The 15,581-nt window shown below is 55.3% G+C and overlaps 1 protein-coding gene across 1 annotated transcript; it reads left to right on the top strand.

Annotated features, from left to right (window-relative positions):
• The first annotated feature begins 259 nt into the window (after window positions 1–259).
• On the top strand, window positions 260–7,740 carry LHFPL2 (LHFPL tetraspan subfamily member 2). Its single transcript, XM_004586241.2, has 2 exons — window positions 260–758; window positions 7,298–7,740. The coding sequence occupies exons 1-2, from the start codon at window positions 335–337 to the stop codon at window positions 7,552–7,554; spliced, it is 681 nt and encodes a 226-aa protein (XP_004586298.2). The 5' UTR covers window positions 260–334; the 3' UTR covers window positions 7,555–7,740.
• Window positions 7,741–15,581: the final 7,841 nt, after the last annotated feature.

The following is a 15,581-nucleotide window of genomic DNA, read 5'->3' as shown; positions in this document are numbered from 1 at the left end:
CCACGCTGGCGTCATCAGTGACCTTGCCCAATAACCTCCCCGGGGGCGCCAGTCCTGAACTCGTGTTGCCTTTGCTCCATTTGGATGTTGCTGGTGTGCAACCGTTTGGATGTTGCTGGAGATTGCTGTGAGGCTCGCTTCTTGGGCAGTTGAGTTAGCTGAGGAGCTTGCCTGACACTGAGCTAGCGTGCAGCGTGGGGTGGCGTCACCTGATGGGAATCCACAAGCCAAACTGCTCACCCCCTTGTCTCTCCCACAGGTGAGGCCCGTGCATGCCGTCCCCTGGGAGCTGCGCCCGTGCCCTGGACGCCTGAGCCTCGCCCGGCAGGCCGCCATGTGTCGTGTGGTCATTGTGACTTGCCGCTCCATGCTCTGGACACTCCTGAGCATTGTCGTGGCGTTCGCCGAGCTAGTCGCCTTCATGAGCGCAGACTGGCTGGTCGGGAAGGCGCGGACCCGCAGCAGCGAGCCGGCTGCCCCTGGCGGGCCTGAGCGCCCTCCTCCCACACTGGGCCTGTACGCACGCTGCATCCGCAACCCGGGCATGCAGCAGGTGCCGCGGGACGTGCTTTGTGGCCCCTACGCGGAGAGCTTTGGCGAGATTGCCAGCGGCTTCTGGCAGGCCACAGCCATCTTCCTGGCTGCGGGCATCCTGGTGCTGTGCACGGTGGCCCTGGTGTCCGTCTTCTCCATGTGTGTGCAGAGCGTCATGAGGAAGAGCATCTTCAACGTGTGTGGTCTGCTGCAGGGCATTGCAGGTAGGACTGTCCAGGACGTGTCGGTGCTTGGGGGCAGGGCCAGGAGCAGCCTGCTGGTCGCCCTCTCTCCCGGGCCTTGGGCAGCCCAGAGCAGTTCTGTGTCCAGTGTTGCGCTGGCTCACGCCGTCTCAGGATCTTGGTGGAACGGTCTCAGAAAAGGCAGGCAGATCCTTGTGTGCCCTGGGTACTTGTCACTGATGGGCTTGTTGAAGAGGGGTTATAGCGTGGCAGCTGAGGTGGCTGTGAGACAGGAAGTCGCCCCCTGCTGCCTGGCACCAGCAGGGTGTAGAGAGTATGAAGGCCAGACAGACACAGCTTGGTGCAGGAGTGGACCTGGCTTGGCTTTATTTTTATTTAACAGGCAGATTTTTAGAGAGAGGGAAGGAGACAGATTTTCTATCTGCTGGTTCACTCCCCAAGTGGCTGCAATAGCTAGAGCTGGGCTGATCCAAAGCCAGGAACCAGGAGCCTCTTCCAGGTCTTCCATGTGGGTGCAGGGTCCCAAGCTCTTGGGCCATCTTCCAATGCTTTCCCAAGTCACAGCGGGGAGTCAGACCATGCTGATATGGGATGTTGGTGCCACAGGCAAAGTAACCCACCCTGTCACAAACAGGGCCCATGCTTTGCTTTTTTCTGAACAGCCCTTGTTTTCATCAGGAGATGCATTGGTCCCCAGTGTAGCAGGAGAGACACTGATGTTTCTGTAGTTTCAATGCAGGGCACGGTGGGCCATCCCTCAGCACGCCCTGTAGCTGCATGCACTGGAGCCTCAACACTGAGCCTGCCCAGGAGCTCCAGGCTGGGACACCCCACGGGTCCAGGCTGTGACCACCCTCCCCATCCAGCAGCCCCAGGCTGGGACACCCCACGGGTCCAGGCTGTGACCACCCTCTCCAGCCAGCAGCCCCAGGCCATGACCCCACACCCAGCGGCTCCAGGCTGCAGTCCCATGTCTGACGGAGGCAGGGGCTGTCTGTCACTTGCAGGTAGTTCTCAGTCCCCAGGGACACAAGTGTACCCAGCAGAGCTTGTGGTGTGGTCCTTGGCCACTTCACATCATGGTGTCTGTCAGGGAACGGTCGCTCACGTGTGTGATTTAAAGCTTACTCTGCTCTGCTTAAGCCCTGGGAAGGCTGAAGAAGGAGGAAGGTTGAGCACAGGAAAGGGCAGACCCGCAGGGCATCAGTCTGGGCTTTCTCAGACATTTCAGCTTCACCCCCACGCTCAGAAACTGGGGTAACCAATGCTTTCAGCTGGCAAGAGGTGGGAATGCTGTACAGGCTGCTCTCGGGGACCAGGGCCAAAGGGAGCAGCTGTGAGGGGTGTGCAGTCAGGGTGGCCAGCGTTTCATGGTGAGGGCAAGTCCACACCCAGCGATCAGGCCCCTGTGCGTGGCTGCACCGCCCACAGAGCCGTGGCGAGGACTCGCTGCAGCTCTGGGCTCCGGCCCCGCCCTTTGTGCCCCTTCACCTCTGGGCCAGATGGAGACAGAGACGGCTCTCGTCAGAGCCGCAGGAGGCTTCTTTGGACAAACAGGCCCTGTGTGTACTTACACAGCATGGCATTTCTGAGACAGGATTGGAGGGACGCTGAGGGCTCAGCAGCTGCTGTTAGTGCATTCCTGGGCTGCGCCTGGTGTCACAGTACACACAGGCCAGGGGCCTGTCCAGCACGCATGGTCCATGAAGAAACACACCATCAGCATCTGGGCATTGCAGCTTGGTAAGTCAGGTGTGAAAGGATTTCCTGCTTCCACATGACTTCCCGAGTCTGGGGACAGACAAAATGACGGTAAAGTTAACTGGGTGCAGAACCTGCCTTGGTGGCCAGGTCTGGCTGTGAATGCTGGACCGCTGCCTCCCGGCCGTGGGCACAGGTGTCCACGGTATTTGGCACTCACTGTTGGCTGTAGCCAGGGCTCGAGCCTGACCTTGGCTTCCTCCTCTGTGAGATGAGTGCAGCCAGAGGCCATGCACAAGGCTGGGTCAGGCAGTGCTGTGCCCACAGCCACAGGGAGCCTGGGTGGGGGGAGCCTCGTGCGTCCTGGGCCGTGCCCACGGCCACAGGGAGCCAGGGGAGAGGGGAGTTTCGTGTGCCCCGTGTTGGTGCCTGTCCGGTAGCAGGGGTGTCTCCACAGGTGGGCCCAGCACTCTGTGCTGTTCTGGACAGATCTAGCGCCTCAGCGTGCGGACTGGTGCCGTGGCTCTGATGTGGCTGAGGGAGGGCACCCTTGGGCCTGTGTTAGAGAAGGTAGCTATGGGACCAGCGCACACGCAGCCCTCTCGCTGCCTTCAGGAGGCTGGTGCCTGGTTGGTGCAGCCACCCTCGTGGGCCTCCGGGCAAGAGCATGGCAGAGGCGTATGTAGGATCATGTCCCGCGGGGCTGTGCTCAGCCAGCTGTCTTCCGGAGGTTGTGACCAGGAAGTAATCTGGACTGCAGCCTGCAGGGATGGAGCTTTTCCATGACAGAATCCAGCGGTTTGTTTTTGGAGACGCCCGTAGGTCTCTAAGAAGTCTGGGTCCCCAGTGCCTGGGGTTTGGGACAGAAGCCAGGGCTTGGCTCACTGGCGCGGGCTGGGCCTGGGGTGGGCCGTTAGGGTCGGCCTGTGCTCAAGCCCCTTCTGGGTGGCCCCCTCGCCCTCTCCTGCCTGTGAGGGTCTCAGTGGAACAGGGCTGTGTCCCCAGTGGCCAGGAGCCTGGTGGGCCAGCTCAGCTTTCCTGGCTGTGAGGGAGGGAGAAGTCATCTGTGGGGAGGGCCTGGAGAGCAGGCGCGTTGGGGCGAGGGCTGCCCTGCTCTGCAGTCCGAGTGTGTGGGGGCTGCTTTTCTCATAGCACATCCTCCCATGGTGCAAACAGCTCAGGGCATCCGGATGAGGAGCCCCCTCTGCCACGGGGGCCTGGCTCCTCCGTTCTTCCACGCTTACTGCCAGGTCAGGAGCCATGCACAGTTGCCCGACACAGGTGAGTGGGGCAGAGTCAGCCTCCCACAGGCCCTGGGACCACTGGCTTCCCAGGCATGGGAGTACACCTTTGGACTGCCTCATGTCAGAGAACCCCCACCCGGACAGGCTTTCCCCTCGGGGAGACGCAGGCACCCCTGGGGGACTCTCAATTTCTACCTGTCTGGGCAGGAAGCACGAGCAGCTCTGCTGGACAGGGTTCGCAACCCCCTTAACTGCTCAGTCGTGAGGAGGCACCACACTGCTGTTCAGGGTGCTGTCGCTGGAAGCCTGCCAGTGTGAAGGGCTGCAGCCTCAGGTCTGCGCCTTCTGGGCCTCGGCATTTCACACACTGCAACCCGGGGAAACCCAGACTGCACAATTCCACCCGGAGCAAGCGCTCCCAGCAGGTGTTTGTGCTCATCTGGACCCTGCCAGTTATTTTTAAAGACACTGCAGGGTCCCTGAAGAGCCAGATACAGCTACAGATGTGAAAGCAAGCAAGGGGAAAAGTGGTTTGCCATGGCAACCGCTTAATTGCAGGCTCACATGGTCACCAGCCAGTCTGTGCTGCTGTGACATTAGGGACCCGCAGCGTGGCTCCAAGTCACCGCAAGAGCAGGGCAGCACGCCTTCAAGAACTCACCACGGACGCCTGGACCTGAGCTGCCGGGCTCCTCCAAGGTGGCTTGTGCCTCCCCACCCCTCATCTCCAGGCAGATCTGAAAGTTGGCAAAGTAAGGCAACGCAGCCATTCCCAGCGTGGGGGTCTTGTGAGAATTAGCCAGGTAGCCCTGTGTGTCCCCAGCACTGCTTTCCCAGTGCGGCCTGTGTGTGCCAAGCTCTTGCAGCCAACCTCAGGGAAGGTGGAGCCAACAGTGCCCACTGGGTTAATGGTGAGCACCCAGAGACCCCACGGGAAATTCATAGCCCTGAGCCTGGTGTTTCCAGAATCAACTGGTAGGTTTTGATTGCGGTTCAAGAACACTGCTGTGTGTCATATAGTGTGCTTTCTATCATGAAGTTTCTGGAGGAAGCATTCTTGAAGCTCTCCCAGTTGCACGCGCAGTGTAATAAGCACCTGCTGGGCAGGAGGGCGAGGTAAAACCCCTCATCAAACTGGTGGGAAAAGGTGGTCTGGACAAGTCGGCTTTGCTGGGGTGTGTTCCAACACTGTCCATGCTACAGGCAAAGCTAGACAATAGGGCTGGGGAACGTGTGCGGGGCCTCAGCCAGGGGCAGCTACTGGCCAGCCGCCTCTCAGGGGGATGTGGAAGGAGGCCTCTGTCCACCAGCTCCAACCTGCTTGTCATCCAGTATGCACACTGCACCATCAGCCTCTCATGGAGTCCTTGAGATCAGAGACATGGGTCAAATGGTGTCAGAATCGAACTCCCACACGCTGAGATGAGGTCAGCAGAGTGAAGAACAGGCTGAAAGTGGGAAATGGAAATGCATGACTTCCAGATACTTCTGTATTCATCCAAGTGCAGGTCAAGCAGGCTGCTGGCTATGCAGACCTGGAGTTCAAAACTCAGGCAGCCTGACACAGGTCTGATCCCCAGGCCCAGGTCGATGGGATGGACAGTGGGCATGAGACAACAGCCTGATGCAGCGTCAGATGCCCAGACCCAGGTGGGTATACAGCAGGCATGCAGCCAGGAAGGGGGTCCAGAGGTGGAGCCTGGGCGTGCATGGCAGTCACTGAGCCCTGCACAGCTCACAAGTGCACACTTGGCACGTGTGAGGGCACCAGCAGTAAATGCAGATTGTCCCACCACGGGTGGGTTCTGTCCCATTGCTGGGCCCCATCTGGTCGGGTAGCACAGGTTCAAGGTGCAGTCCTGGGCTCACTTCCTGCCACACTCCCCAGGGACTGTCCGCAGCACCATAGCTCACAGGGCTGTGATGCGGAGAGGGGAGGGGCTGGCTCCTGGAGTGTCCAACTTGGCCACTCAGTGCTGTGCATTTTGCTCCTGGTGACTGGCAGTGCCAGCTGCTCTCTACTGCACTCATGGGCACTGTGGCTCAGTACGTCACTATGAAGCAGGTGGCACTGCCACTCAGTGTGTGCCAGGTTCTGACCTCACCACAGAAAGCAGAGCTGCAGGCTGAGGGATGACCAGCATCCGGCTGGGCCGTGGGAACAGGCATCCTTGCAGCTAGAAGGACGGTCTCCTGTCACGGCTGGAGGGCGGGCCTGTGATGCGAACATGAGTGTCCGGGGAAAGGACAAACCCCACTTCAGATACTGCTTTCCTAGCTGGAGGCCCTCCACTCACACACGGGCTGTGTTAGGGGCTCGGAGGGTGCAGGCAGGTTCCCAGGCCACATGGGTGCTTAGAGAGCTGTGCCACTAACTCTCCTCTCCCAGCTGTCTGTCTTGGTGAGGTTTTACTCCCTCAGCGATAGGGCACTCTCCAGAATGTTCCTCAGATGTATGCTAAGCACTTGCCTGAGACGATGCCCAAAGCCTTCTCCTCACCTTGTACACCCCAAGTTTCTGTTGTGTGCTCCACAAAGTGGAAGGGAAGACTGCTGTAGAGGGCCTGGGTGTTAAGAGGTGCTGAGCCCAGACAATGTCCGTGAAAGCTGAGACAAAGAGCTCAGTAGGTTGTCATGAGACAAGGAGGACCGTCCCAGTACATGCAGGAAAACGGAGTTTCTGGCTTTGATCAGGCCCTGTGGATTACGCAAGTGTCATTTGCAGGAAAGAGTGTCCTCCTGCCAGCTAGAAGAAAGCCATGCTTCTCTCAGGGCCTTGTCTGGGCCAAGCCACAGCAGCCTCCTCCCAGGTCTGGCTGGGTGGGGCCACCCCCAGGGGCCAGGTGCACCAGGCTGGCACATAGCTGGCATTTGACAGTGCACAGAATGCGCCTCTGTGTGTCAGGCACAGCGGGGAGCCCACGCGCACCACACTGCAAGGACACCCGGAGCAGCGAAGCCATGAGGAAATGAAACATGGGTGTTTCAAGTGACAGGGCAGCACTCCTTAGGGTGTGCTCAAGGCAGGTTCACTTTAAAACCTTCCAGAGGGCCCAGTGAGCTAGCCTAGTGACTAAAGTGCTCACCTTGCACATGCTGGGATCCCATATGGGCACCAGTTCTCATCCTGCCAGCTCCGCATCCCATCCAGCTCCCTGCTTGTGGCCTGGGAAAGCAGCTGAGGACGGCCCAAAGCCTTGGGACCCTGCACCGCGTGGGAGACCTGGAGGAGGTTCCTGGCTTCGGATCGGCGCAGCTCTGACCATTGCAGCCATTTAGGGAGTATATCTTTCTCTGTCTCTCCTCCTCTATATACATCTTTCCAATAAAAATAAATTTAGTTTGCAAGTTCTTTCTAAACACAATATGGAGAGACACTTCTCTGCCCCCAGCACACCACAGGCTCCCGGGCATAAAGTGCTGATGGGCTAAGATCGGCCCTCCTGCAGGGGCCACCCTCCGGTGGCCTAATTTCATGCTCACTGCAGGAGAGCAGGGCCACCATCAGAACAGCTGCTGGGCCAGGGCGGGCAGAGCCCATCCCGCTCTGCGGGTGTTTGGGTGCGGCTGGCTGCCGAGCGTGGGGTCTCACCTGCTGTCTCTTCTGCCCCGCAGGCCTCTTCCTGATCCTCGGCTTGATCCTCTACCCCGCTGGCTGGGGCTGCCAGAAAGCCATAGACTACTGCGGACCTTACGCGTCTGCCTACAAACCCGGGGACTGCTCCCTGGGCTGGGCCTTCTACACGGCCATCGGCGGCACCGTGCTGACCTTCGTGTGCGCCGTCTTCTCGGCGCAGGCAGAGATCGCCACCTCCAGCGACAAGGTGCAGGAGGAGATTGAGGAGGGCAAGAACCTCATCTGCCTGCTGTAGGCCGGCGGGCGTGGGGCACTCACGCTTTTCTGGAACCTTGGCACCTAGCGGAGAGCCAGTCTGTACCTGCCACAGCTGCAAGGACACTGGACACGAGGGCCACGCGGCGGAGGACAGGGGCTGGGATGGGAGCCTGTCGGGGCTGCTCCCATTCGGGGGCCCCTCTACCCCAGGGTGCAGTGTGTGGTTGGTTTCTTCCTGCAAAGTTCTGTGAGGGCGTCTCGGAGTCTGAAGGGAAGACGGCATGCTCACTGGCATGGGACGTGTGCACGCTCACGGCACTCACCGGTGCTCGCTGGATCAACTCAGCCCTCGCGCTGTCCGTTTCACGGAAGAAGGACTAAGCACCTGTGGTTTCGCATGGGAAGGAAGGTGTCAGTCTCACTGATGAAGGAAACCTCCTCCTCCCAGCGTCCAGGCCAGCACTGGCCCACCCTCCTCTCACATCAGAAGGCACGTTTTTCTGGGTTCCGGGTTGTGTTCTGCCTGCCAAGGAAACATCTCCCCGTTCCCCCAGCCTAGGGACAGCCTCTGCAAGCCGGAGGATGGTGCTGCTCCAGTGCTCTGTGGGAGGAGTGGGTGGGGAGGCCCCATCCCTGGCAGCAGTCAGGGAGTTCCGTGGCTCCTACTGAGGCCACAGGCTCTCCAAGCCGACCCTGTAACCTTCCCTAGCTGCCCTCAAGACCTCCTTTCCCAGAGAGACTCAGAGGCAAAGGCCCAGACCAAGCTCAGAGCAGGTGTTGCAGGTGGCTTCGTAACGGGATAGATGAGGGGTGTTCAGAGTGACTGGGGGGGCCAGAAACCACACTGACGCTGCCAGCAATGTGTGTCAGCAGGCAAGCCCTCGGGCAGCTCCAGCCTGCACCAGGCCCACCACCCTTCCCAGGGGTAGGACAACTCCCGGGTTGATGAATGTGCTCACCTGGGATCTTGGCTTTGAAATCGAACCAGGAATTACTGAACACCTTCCATGGGCCAGGCACACAACACTCATGAGGCTTTTACAGCTTGGCCCACACTGACCACGAGCCATTCTGTTTAAGCTCTAGGAAGCCAGACCTGGGCCTTGGTGCACGACAGTCCCTGCTTTCCGTAGAGACCCAGCAGGGCAGCTGGACAGGCCCAACTGCTGCCCCTTCCTCTGCTGGCCGAAAGGCAGAGGGGTGAGAAGGTGGGCAGAGATGAGCCAGGCCTTGAGGACTTGGTCTTCTCAAAAGCCAGCAACACTGAGGCCCCGGGGGTAAGCCCTCCACAGGTAGGTGGGTGCAGGAGCAGGGCAGCCAGGCACCTTCCCCTGTGCAGGCACAGCTGCGCTCATTGAAAGCAGTTCCCTTCATGCAGATGCTGATGGAATCATTCTTCCTTCTCAGAAGGTTCTTAGAGTCCATTTCTCACACTAGTTCTGCCATCTTGGTTCCCTCCCATGCCCCCTGAGGAAGCCTGCCCTTACCTGCGTCACCAATGAAAACAGCCCCTCCTACCCCGGCAGGGACAGACAGCTGCTGCTTCCCAGCTGCTGGTCTGAAGCCGCACACATACAGAGCTCCAACCCCCGAGATCCGCCTGGATGCTGACCTACAGTGGAGCACAGATCTGACGGCTGCCCGACGGACTGAGGGGCCGGTGCTGGTTGTCTGAAGCCTTCAGGCTGTCTGCCAGGCGCGTCTGGATTGCTAGAAGCACAGCAATTTGAGAACCATCCTCCCCACACCTGTTTTTCCATGAGAAGCCCTTTCCTGCCACCTGCAGTAAAGGCCGATCTTGCAGGCACGGAGGCTCAGGACGGTTCTGGGCCGGCCCCCTCCGCAAGCCCACAGGCAGCCGCGTGTACCTGCGGCTCTGTGGGTTCTTCAAACCTGTGTGCTAACTCAACAATGTTACCCTTGTTGGGTAAGGGATTTTGTCATTTCCAAACATCTGTGGCGTCATGATCTTTGTTAAACACGTATTCTGTAAAGTGCCATAGTCTCTAACATGTAGCATATTTTTAAAAGATATGTATATTATACATACACAAATCTGTGAGAAAGATGTGCAATAACAACAAGTGTATGTATGGGTTTTTTGTATTTTTTTTTGAAACTGGACAGGCGTCAAAACAGATGTTTTGGCAAAGAAGAGTTAAACATTTCTGCCTTCATGGCTACTCCTAAGACAATGCTACACAAACCTTATGTGAAGAAAAGGCTGGTGTGAAATCTTTTCTCCTAGGTCTGGATTACATAATCAGACTTCTGTGAAAGGTGAAGCCTGCCCAGTGGCCCAGCGGATGCTGGTCTTTGTGTGGAATGTGAAGCTTTTGTTAGTGTGATAACTAGTAGTGGCCGTAGTCTTACATGCTTCTGTCCCATGTTGGCACTAGACCACTATCAAGGGCTGATCTCACCTGCATAGCCTTACGAGTCTGAGAACAGACCTCTCTGTGCAATAACGCGTGGCCACTGGAAACCCAGCCTGCACTGGGGCCCGAGGGCCCCAGGGCTTCAAGGGACGACTGGGATTTCTCCTGAGACTGTGGTGAAACTCCCGCCAAGGCCGGGGGGGTTGTGAGGTGCTCTGCAGGCACACGGCACCACTTGAGCCAAACGGTAAAGTGCATTTGCAGCTGATGGACTCGGCTTGAGCCTTCACGTTTGTGGTTTTCCTATTACATTGTAAACTAATACATTGTTTGTCTAGCATTGACTAGCTTGCCGTGTACATGTATTTTCAATGTGTTCCCCCTTCCCCCAATCTGAATTAAACAAAGTTGGCAAAAATCACTCTCAAGCCTGAGTCTTACAGCTTCAGTAGGACAAGGAGAATTTGATACAGATGTTCTGGAGTTCCCAGCTACCCTGCTAGCAACATATATGTAGCTCCACCCAAGGTTATCCGTAACATCTGAGTGAGTGTATTTCTTCCTGAGAAAAACAGTAATAGAATTGTAAAGCGTCAAAACAAAAAAAAAATAAACCTCCTAAGCACTACTCGTGTAAGGGAGAAACATTCACTGAAAGACAGCCTCTTGAAGACAAAGCAGAAGACGGCCAGCCGGCCAGGGGGCAGGCCCGTGTCCACCTGCAGCCTCTGCACATCAATGAGCCTCAGAAAGGGAGGTGGCTGGGGGGTTGCCTGGGACCCAGGCACCCATGTTCAATCCAGCTCTCCACAAACAGGATGGAGTTTCATGTCCCTGGCTTCAGCTTGGCCCAGCTCTGGCCATGGGGGAATGACCAGCAGAAGGAAGGTCTCTTCCTGTCTCTCCCTCTGTGTATTTATATATATATATATACATATATTTTTCCCCCCTTGGAAAGAGTTACAGAGAAGAGAGACAAGAGAATGAGGCCTGCTGCCATCTGCTGGCTCTCTCTCCAAATGGCCACAAAGGCCAGAGCTGAGCTGATCTGAAACCAGGAACCAGGAGCTTCCTCCAGGTCTCCACGTGGGTGCCAGGGCCCAAGCACGTCCTCTGCTGCTCCCCAGGTCATAAACACAGCGCTGGATCAGAGGTGGAACATCAGGATATGAACCGGTGCCTATAAGGGATGCTGACACTGGCAGGCAAAGAATTAGCCTATGATGTCACCGGGCTAGCCCCAGCTTTATCTTGCAAATAAATACATCTCTTTTTAAGGGGGGGGGGGGGGTGGATTGCAAAGAAAAAAGTAATCCTCAAAGGCCTCACCCGGAGTAGGCTGAATTCTAATTCACAACTGCAAGCACCGTCCCACGGCCACCGTCCCACGGCCATCATTGTCCTACTGCCGCCTTCCTTGTAGCTTGCTCTTTTCACCCTGGAAATTTCCACAAGATGAGTCTACAAGATGTGAAGTGCCAATTTAGCTTAGCCTCACAGGCTAGAGGAAAGATGAGAACTGAAACCACATGGGGAAGCAGACTTAGTTGGACAGTATGCAGCCATCAGCAGCTCTGGCTGCACATGTGCAAACATCCTGCACAGTCCAACGCCGCCAGGTCAGCAGCCCACAGGTGTCTGTTTGAGTCAGAAAGCCTGATGCAAGGTTCTGAGGGCGGAGAGAGACAGGACAGGAGGCCTGGTGACTGGTCAGAAGCAGCTTCAAGATGGGCAAGAGTCTAGGATGAGACCACTAGAGCCAACGCCCAAGGGCAAAGTGGTGCAATGGCCAAGGGGAAGTGAGAGGCAGCCTGGTTTGTGCAGCTGGGCACCCGTGGCCACAACAGAGGTGGTGGCCAGTGTGCACACACGGTCCACGCACTCCCTGGGGGCAGGTACAATGCTAAACACTGGGTGTCTCCGACTCATGCGACTCCCTATGCAGTAGAAACTGCTCCTTACTAAGCTGCCACATAAGCCAGCTGCTGCCTGTGTTAGCTGATGTGACATCAGTCACCTGCTCTAGGTCACAGCAGAGGGGCTGCACTGCACGCCTTCCCTCCTGCATCGCGCCCCAAGGTGGCAGCCACAGCAAGCGTGTGGGAAGCTCAGACGCGCAGAGGTCTGAGGTTTCACCTGCCATGTGGCTCCAAGTGGCCACACTGCAGCATCCCAGGTGTGAGAACGCCACTGTCTCCTCCCTGCCAGAGAGAAGCCGAGTAAAGCTTGTGTGCTTTGGAAAAGCACATGTCCCAGTCATGATTTATCTGGATCTGAAAGCCGACACCAAAGCATCATGGAGTATATGACAATGGTAGGACAAATGGCAAGCCCTGATTTCATTATTAGTGTAAATGCTCTCCTCCAGGGCACGCAGCTGTTAAAAGCACATAGGAAGCATATTTTAACAGCTGCACCTTAAGTTCCCTATACACACAGATGTGCGTGCACACACACACACACAAAGTGCCAGTGACACCAAGGGAGTGACCACTGCGGAGGGGGTCCTTACCTGGAGAGGGCACTCATCCTGGCACACACTGTCATTGCTCCCTGGCTGTGGGTGTCCTGTTCATCTCCCCAGAGGATGGACACGGCTCCCTGGGAGTGCAGGTGGACGGAAGGGGACGTGGGAAAGCAGGGCGGTGGCGGTCACGGGGTCTGTCTCACACTCCTTCACCACCACCGTGCACTGAGGAACCCCACGACCAGTCACAGAAATGACACCATCAAGTTGGCATGCTGTACGGAAAGCACATGGTGCCACCTGTGGTGTGCGCAAGTACCCAGTGAGTAAAAGGTGTTACTATTATTAGAACTCTCAGGGATGCCACTGAAGAGCTGCTTTCAGAAGTTTCATTCCGTGCAAACCAGCCTGATGCCACCAGGAGACGCAGTGGACCAGCTCCCTGTGCCAGCACGTCTCCTCCTGCCCCATCACAGCAGACGCTGCGTCATCATTCCTGTGGACAAAGCCCTGTGAGGGCAGCAGACGCAGGAGCTCTCATCTAGCAGAAACAAAATGAACAGATCTTGTTAGGTGAGTCTCCAAGCAACGAGAACCCTCCGTTCTCAGAAAACTCACCTCCTGATTGTAGGTAAAAACTTGCTGGCATAAGTTGTCCCTGAACAGGAACACGCATTGGTGACGTGAGGTGGTGGTCCTTCCACAGGGCTGGGGGAGACACCAGAGGGGCCATCTTCCTGGACAGTCCAACCACCTGGCAGCCATATCCGAGGCACTCTGATCCAGCACTTGTCACTGGGCCTGGGAAGGCAAGCGATGTCCAGATGCCTGGGCCCCTGCAGTCTCTTGGGAGACCCACAAGAAGCTCCTGGCTCCCAGCTTCCAACTAGTCCAGCTCTAGCCACTGTAGCCATTTGGGGAGTGAACCAGCAGACTGAAATGTGGCACTCTGCATTTCAAATAAATAAATAAATAGGGCCTGGTGCGGTAGCCTAGTGGCTAGAGTCCTCACCTTTTATGTGCCGGGATCCTATATGGGTACCAGGTTATATCCCAGTGCCCCGCTTCTTATCTAGCTCCCTGCTTGTGGCCCTTGTGGCCCTTGTAGCCTGGGAAAGCAGTAGAGGATGGCCCAAAGCCTTGGAATCCTGCACCCACGTGGGGGACCTGGAGGAAGGTCCTGGCTTCTGGCTTCTAATTGGCTCAGTTCTGGCCATCGAGGCTACTTGGGGAGTAAATCAACAGAGGGAAGATCTTCCTCTCTGTCTCTCCTCCTTTCTATACATATATGACTTTCCAATAAAAATAAATAAATCTTAAAAAAGTTTTTTTTTTTTCCAAACCAAACTATCAGGCCATTAAGATACAATGCCACAGTAGGTAACTTGCTTTCACTCTAGAAAACAAGCCTGAGGGTTGTGTATGCCCAGGGAGCTCATTCCTGCGTAAAGAAACTAGAATACTTGGAGAAGCTCCAAGACACCAGGGAAGAATCCACCCCAGCCACACGCACCAGCCCCAAACACATGTCAACAGCAACTGCCATACTCGTGAATTATCCTAAAAACCAAGAGTAGGAATTCTAATGTTTCTAGTACTTACTTAGACATTGTAACAACTCAAGATTTAGGAAGTTTTACTTGTCCGGTGTGATTGGACCAGTGAGAATCGTCCCAGTGCAAACCTGAGAACTCAGTGGGCAGGAGAGGAGCCATCTGTCCCTGTAAGGTAAGAGTAAATGGGTCCTGGTGTCCGAGCATCGGCCTCCCCATCGTGTGCTTCCAGGAGTGGGGAGCTGGACAGTGAAACCTGCATTTGGATGAACACAGTGCACAACACGGCACTCTGATAAGGCGACTCCCGTGTTCTCCTCCCATCTGAAAATGTGAACAGTGCTAATGAAAATCCCACAGGTGCAGGCTTTGTCTCTCTGAAAGCACAACCTTCAGTGTACACGCACAGTCCGCAGAGGGCTGGGCAGACCAGGCCTCCTTCCTGCATCCCAGGACCTTCAGCTGGGGCTTCCTGCCTGTACCCAGAGATGTCATCCCAGGGATGCACACGTGGCAATAAAGCACTCAGATAAAACTTACATGCAGTCCTCCATCCACCTCAGCCCGACTGCAGACCCCGCTTCCTGCGGGACGTGTGACGGGAGGCAGCTGGGGTGGCTGGCCTGCTGAGGTCCCCACTACCCCCGTGGGGGAGCCAGGGAAGTGCCCAGCCTGTAGCTTCGGGCTGGCCTACCTCCAGCCACCGCGGTCTCTGGAGAATGAGCCAGAAAACGAGGCGCACTCTCGCCTGTTCATTTTCTCTCCCTCTAGCTCATACTTTAAATAAAAAGTTAAAAATTCACCGATGTACTAAGCATGCTGTTTTATAAAACATGCGCAAATTCTAGTGTGAATATTTCACATTCCATAATATTTAGCCCACTGGGATACAGCAGTTCAACTATAAAGTATTAAAAACCCAAATATTTTCAAATATATTATTCTACTACAATATATTCTACTCTAAATAAATTTATACCATGATATTTGAAAAATCTACTAAAGAAAATGGTTTTCTATTTTAAACCACTCTCAACTGTGATTAAATTATCCGCTATGATTTTGCCTCCACAGGATGTAGACATGCGAACCAAGAAACTCCTCTAAACATTTTCCTTAAGAATGAAAGAAGATACAATGAAAGGGTGTTATGACACTCGTGGTAATGTTAAGCTGCACATCTTACGAAAAAAAATGCCCAAAACTTAAACTCTATTATAATTGTGCAAAACGCAGCTTTTGTCAATATAAATAGAGAACCAGCTGTTAACACTAATATTTCCAGAATATATAATAATGAACAGAAAAGCTTTAGGCTATTACAAATGACTACAGAAACAACAGAAATCCTCTTAAGATGTAAATCAAACATCATCATAAATGAATTAGGTATGAGAATCCCGATTCACTTTTTCTAGACAGCACTCGGGGAAAACAAATACCATTATATTTTTAATATAACAAGTATTTTTTTTAAAAATAAGACACATAAAATGAGCATTATCTGAGATCACATTTTTTTGACAACTTCTTTAGCTAGCCAGCTATAACGCCCAACACTACAGACTTGGACTTTAATCAGTATCTCTACGGCGATGGGTGGCAAAGTTAGGAGAAAGAACACAGGTTCGATTTTATCAACAGAACACCAGGACCACAGGAGCCC

Source organism: Ochotona princeps, chromosome 28 (genome assembly GCF_030435755.1).
Source record: "Ochotona princeps isolate mOchPri1 chromosome 28, mOchPri1.hap1, whole genome shotgun sequence".
In the NCBI taxonomy this organism is placed as follows: Eukaryota; Metazoa; Chordata; class Mammalia; order Lagomorpha; family Ochotonidae; genus Ochotona; species Ochotona princeps.
Note: the sequence above shows the minus strand (reverse complement) of the source record. Positions and strands in the feature narration are given on the sequence as shown.